Source organism: Rhinatrema bivittatum, chromosome 1, assembly GCF_901001135.1.
Source record: "Rhinatrema bivittatum chromosome 1, aRhiBiv1.1, whole genome shotgun sequence".
Classification (NCBI taxonomy): domain Eukaryota; kingdom Metazoa; phylum Chordata; class Amphibia; order Gymnophiona; family Rhinatrematidae; genus Rhinatrema; species Rhinatrema bivittatum.
In genome coordinates this window covers 421,908,637-421,914,636 of record NC_042615.1, presented here as the reverse complement: position 1 = coordinate 421,914,636, position 6,000 = coordinate 421,908,637, and the positions used below count along the sequence as shown (strand labels likewise).

General features: G+C 39.3%; 1 protein-coding gene across 1 annotated transcript in view; it reads left to right on the top strand.

Moving 5' to 3' along the window:
* The first annotated feature begins 255 nt into the window (after positions 1-255).
* Positions 256-6,000, top strand: part of LOC115080968 — a 312,075-nt gene continuing 306,330 nt past the window's right edge. The window contains exon 1 of the mRNA XM_029585462.1: positions 256-416. Within this exon, the coding sequence (XP_029441322.1) occupies positions 322-416 (95 nt within the window). The 5' untranslated portion in view covers positions 256-321. The remainder of the gene's footprint in view (positions 417-6,000) is intronic.

Sequence of the window (6,000 nt, the reverse complement as noted above, 5' to 3'; positions counted from 1 at the left end):
AAACAAACTAGAAAAACATTTTTAAATTATGTAATGAATTAAAATTGGTGAGGAACAAAAAAAAAAATCAAAGTAGTCTTTATATTTCTAAATTTCCAAAACAATAAATAAATAAAATACAAACTTTGTTAAAAATTTCGGGGACCATAATAGGTTTGAGGTGCTCTATCAGTGTATTAACAGTTTCCATTAACCTGAAGCTGCTGTTCCTTTCTTCTCATTGATGATGTCACAGTAAGGAATGGTAGCGCCTGGTAACCAAGTGCAAGAATCCACGCAGACAAAGAAGGAGAGACACTTTGTCTTCAGTTGTTATTGAAGATGGGTTGTGACTGTCTAGTGCTGTTCAAGAAGTGGTGTTTGCCTCTGGCGTTTATCCTTCTTCTAGTGACTGATGTATTGTTTTTTGGATACACGTGAGTGTCGTTTATTTTATTACTAGGATTATTGTGACAGTTATTTTAAGCCTGAAAAAAATAAGAAATTTACAGTAGGGAAATAATATTTAGCAAAGTTCTACTTTACAGTTTCTGATATATTAAATGTATCTTATAGTTTCTTTGAGAGAAGAGGAAAACCCAGCATTAATGATGACATTCTATTTGATTAGAATTTAAAGCCCTCTTTCATAAAGTTGTGTAGTTGCCATGTTAATCAATAGGAATTCATGAAAATAAAGGTCAAACATAAAAGTATAAGATGATACCTTTTTATTGGATTAACCTACTAAAATCATGAGTGGGGTAGAACAGGTAATTAGGGAACAATTATTTACCATTTCAAACAACACTGGGACTATGGGACACTCTATGAAACTAGCAACCAGCAGATTTAAAAGAAATTGTAGGAAGTATTTTTTTCACTCAGCACATAATCAAGCTATGTGATCTGTTGCCAGAGGATAAGGTCAAGGCAACTAACATGGGGGGGGGGGGGGGGGGGGTTTCAGAAGAGGATTGGACAAGTTCTTGAAGGAAAAGTCCATAAACAGTTATTAGCCAGGTAGACTTGGAGAAAGCCAGAGCTTATCCCTGGGAGTGAAATACAAGTAATAGATCAACTGTTGAGGATAGGGTTGCTAATTGACTCCAGATTTTAAGGACAGGTTGATCCAATCCTGGTTTTACTCTCCTGCATGCAAATACTTGTAGTCTTGCTTTTCTTAGGGAATGCATTAGGGAAATCAGAATAAGTCCCAGCATGCAATGGGGTAAAACCAGAACTAGATCAACCTGTCCTGAAAATCTGGAAAAAACAACAAAGGGACTACCTGAAAATCTGGAGCCAGTTGGCATCCCTAATTGAGGATCTGCCAGGTACTTGTGACCCAGACTTGCCACTGTCAGAGACAAGATGTTGGGCTCGATGAACTTTGATCTCACTAATGCGGGCATGCGGGATTCCAGTAGCATTCCTGCCGTCTCCCCCTTAACAAACTCCACACTATACTGTAAATGGGTTTAACCAAGGCCACAGTTTATTCACAAGATACATAACCTGAGCCAAATCTTAACAGACATGTAAAACAGCCCCCATCGCCCCCCTTTTATTCCTCACCAACCCTCCTTGCAGAATGACTTTGACCACCACCACGTCCCATTAGTGGCCCACCCTGCACTTCCTTTCCCTCCCCTTCCCCCAACAGAGTACTTCCACCACCAGCATGGGCCCCTAGGTTGCCTCCCAGCCATAGGGACCCTGCAGTGCAAGCAGTGACCTCACTGCCATCAAACAACCCATGCAGCAGCCCCTCCAGCTACTCAAGCTCTCCCCCCCCCCCACCTCAGTCCCCCAACACAATAGCTTCCCATACATTGCAATCCCTATGACTCTGGTTACCCGCCACAACAAGGAATCTACAAGCATCCTTGTTTCCCCCACTGCGGCCTGCCTGTAAGCATAAATTTAGATTTGAAAGCCTCCTGAAGCGAAATTGTTAAAATGTCAATCCCTACATCCAATAAATGGTCCCCATCCAATCTGAACAGCCCTAGGCAACCATCCTATGACCACTCATGTTTCACCCAAAAAACCCCTTGGGCTGCCAACCACGAACCAATTTGTTTATTTACCTTTTTAACCCCATGCTTGCACAGAGGCAACTGCCTAAATTTAGGTTGGCCTATGATGTTCAACCAGCCCTGCTTAGTACCATCCAGAATATTCATCAAATAACTTAAATCCCACGTCATAGCTCCCCAGATGAACAATCAAAAGCTCCGGCCGCCTTTTCCTTCTCAGTTGCTCAACGAACTCTTGAATTAGCTGGTCCCACTTCATTCCACAAAGTCCCATTCAAATTAATTGCTGATTAACTGCCTCCAGGCCCAAATGAATGCCATAAGGTCGAGAAAGCCTGGTGATGTACTCAGTGTACAAACGAGTGGCCCATAACCCAGGCACATCTGATCTCAACCATTCCCTCCCGAAACTCTGAAAGAAACAAAATCAACGTTAGACCCCCAAATGCTCCCTTCAATTAATGGATTTAAGATGTATGCCCGAGATATGCTTAATGCCTTTTTCTTTGACAAACCAAAATATCCTATGCACCAAAGAATCTTTAATGGACACTTCTTCTACAGAATCAATTCCAACTCATAAAAAATGTCCAGTGAATTCCTCTGAAGATGTTTATTATTTTTTTAAGGGGCTAATAGCCTCTGAATTTATGAAAGCCACTAAATAAGCAATGGATTTACTGAAAAAGTTTTAAAAGAGGAAGTGGAATGTTTCATAAATTTTGTCAATACATTACTGACTTGTAATGCTAAAATTACTTTTTAATCATGAACTTTCCACCTCCAACCTTGAGAATCTTTTTTATGTGAATGAAATGTGCGCTGTGAATTTTAAAATTATAGATGATAATTTGTTAGAGTGTGAGATGATCTCATTTACATTCAGACATACTATTCTGCTTAATGTCCATACTACCAGCGTAATACCGACTTGTGAACTGTGCAATTTATAATCCACCCGACAAGGCCTTGTTTCTGACCATGATAGGTCTTTCCTCAGGGGATGTCCGCTATATTTATAAATAGTCAGAATTACTTATCTTAAGCTGAAGTTTTCTGCTGCTGGCGTCTTTTTAAACTGTTGTTTGGACTATGGTTTCCCAAGCTTCCAGCATTTGTGTGAAACTGCTGACAGGAGGCTTTCTGGACCGTTGTTGACTTCTTTGAAAGTGTTCTTCCCCAACACTCTATGTTGCGATCAAAATTTTTTTATCAAAACTATCACGAGCAATTATGCTTCGCATTGTTCCATCATATTTACCGGCGTGTATCTTTCACTCTCCAAACGCTCAATGCTGTTTCGGACTTAATGAGGGGATTTAAATCGCTCTCCCCTATATTCAAAAACCAGCCAATCACTTACTAGACGTGCTGCACCGTAGTGACGTGGGTTTAGATTAATGAATTCCAGTCCAGTTCTTCATTAAGCCCCAGTGGAGCCTGAGTCTTTAAAGTAAATATCCAGAATGCCTCCCGTTGATTCAACAAGGAAACTCGGTCTCCTCCCCTTGGTGCCTCTTGTACCTGATCTATTATTGTCCATTTTAGATTGCCAAATGTGTGATGAAATTGCAGACAATGGGCTACTATAGGGGCTTTGATCGATTCTGTATTTATTCGGGATTTATGTTCATTTAACCTCGTTTTTATGCAACGTGTTGTTCTACCAATATACACTAGGGGACATGGGCAGGTAATGGCATAAACAACATGGGAGGATTCACAGTAGACAGATTTAACCGCCGTGTTAAATCTGTCTACCATCAATTTGACAGACTCACAAAGGGAAGTTTTAGATTTAGGATTAACTTTCATACCTATCACATTACACTCACCATTTGAAGCACGTATCAATATACAGAAATTCATACGTACACTCAGTTTGAAATTATATTTTTCTAAATGTTCCACTCTTGAGAGCCGAGATGACTCAGTAGTATTCCCAGGATCTAAGTGGAATCCACCTGGACCCATTGATCCTATTATTAAAACTTTTCACAAAATGATATTGAGAAACTTAAATAAATAAGAAACCGAATATCATCAAAAACAGTATAACCTGACAGCTCCACAGAGATAAGTACTGGAAAGTTTACAACATCATTCCCAAATAGTCATCAAACCTGCCGATAAAGGCAGTGGAATAGTGATACAAGACAAACATCAGTATAACAGTGCATTGTTACATCATCTACATGATACTAAATATTATATCATGTTAGATAGGGATCCCACATTAACCCTAAGAGAAGAAATCAGGACGATTGTGGAAGCTACAAGGTGTCTCACTATTAAAGAAAAGAAATTTTTGGTAGTAGAATATCCTCAAACACCAGCTATTTATACGCTTCCCAAAATACACAAGGATCTGGAGAAACCACCCATACGTCCCATAGTATCCTTAAACGGGTCAGTACTGGAAGCACCTGCCATTTTCATAGACCGTCTATTACAACCATACGTAAGAGAGATGAAATCATACATTAAAGATACATCACATTTCTTGCAAACATTGGGACAGAATGATTGTTTATCATCAACCGAAATCAGGATGGTCACAATGGATGTATCAGCTTTATATACGAACATACCTCAATCCCAGGCATTGAGTGTTATACAATGATGTTTAGAGAATAGAGTTGATCACCCAAGAATATCTACCACATGCATTTTACAATTAACAGAAATGGTTCTGCAAAATAATTACTTCATTTTTGAAGAAACCATTTATCAGCAAATCCATGGCGTCCCCATGGGGTCGCCCTTAGCCCCCACAACAGCTAATCTATACATGGCTGCTTTTGAAGAAAAGTGGATCTATAACTCAGTTTAGCAAGAGTACATCATCAGCTGGAATCGTTATATCGAAAATATCTTTATCATATGGCAAGGTACAGAGGTACAGTTAAACCAATTTAACGATTGGATTAACTTCATAGATGGAAACTTGCAATTCACAATGCAGCATTCAAATTTTCAAATTCCATTTTTGGATGTGTTGGTGACTATTAAGAACGGTCATTTTGTAACTACAATATTTCGAAAATCTACAGATCGCAACAATCTATTAAGATTTCACAGTCACCATCCTCACACATTTAAATGTGGGCTACTCGTTAGCCAGTTTTTTAGGGCGAGATGGATATGCTCAAATATGGGGGAATTTGAACAACAAGCAAAAATTCTGACGGATAGATTTCTTCAGTGTGGTTATCCGAAACAGGCTATAAAGAAAGCCTATAAACGTGCCAAATATTCAGAAAGGGAAGCTTTATTGACTTACAGACCAAGAAAAGACACTCCTGAATTAGTATGTGTCTTAAAACATACCACTGCAACATCCATTATCTCAAAAGCCATACGCCAACATTGGCATTTGATTCAGTTACATGAAATATTTCAAAATCCACCGCTGATCGTCACTTCAAGGGGCAGTAATTTGCGAGACAAACTGGTACATGCACATTCCATTAATAGAACATCGATTGAAAAACCTGGACATTACAAATGTGGTCAGTGTGCCCATTGCAGTAATACCATAGAGGGACAAGTTGGGAGCATCCCACAACTAATTATAAGGTATATCGAAGATGTTTACCAACTGTGAATCCTCCCATGTTGTTTATGCCATTACCTGCCTGTGTCCCCTAGTGTATATTGGTAGAACAACACGTTGCATAAAAACGAGGTTAAATGAACATAAATCCCGAATAAATACAGAATCGATCAAAGCAATTTGTCTGCAATTTCATCACACATTTGGCAATCTAAAATGGACAATAATAGATCAGGTACAAGAGGCACCAAGGGGAGGAGACTGAATTTCCTTGTTGAATCGACAGGAGGCGTTCTGGATATTTACTTTAAAGACTCAGGCTCCACTGGGGCTTAATGAAGAACTGGATTGGAATTCATTAATCTAAACCCACGTCACTATGGTGCAGCACGTCTAGTAAGTGATTGGCTGGTTTTTGAATAT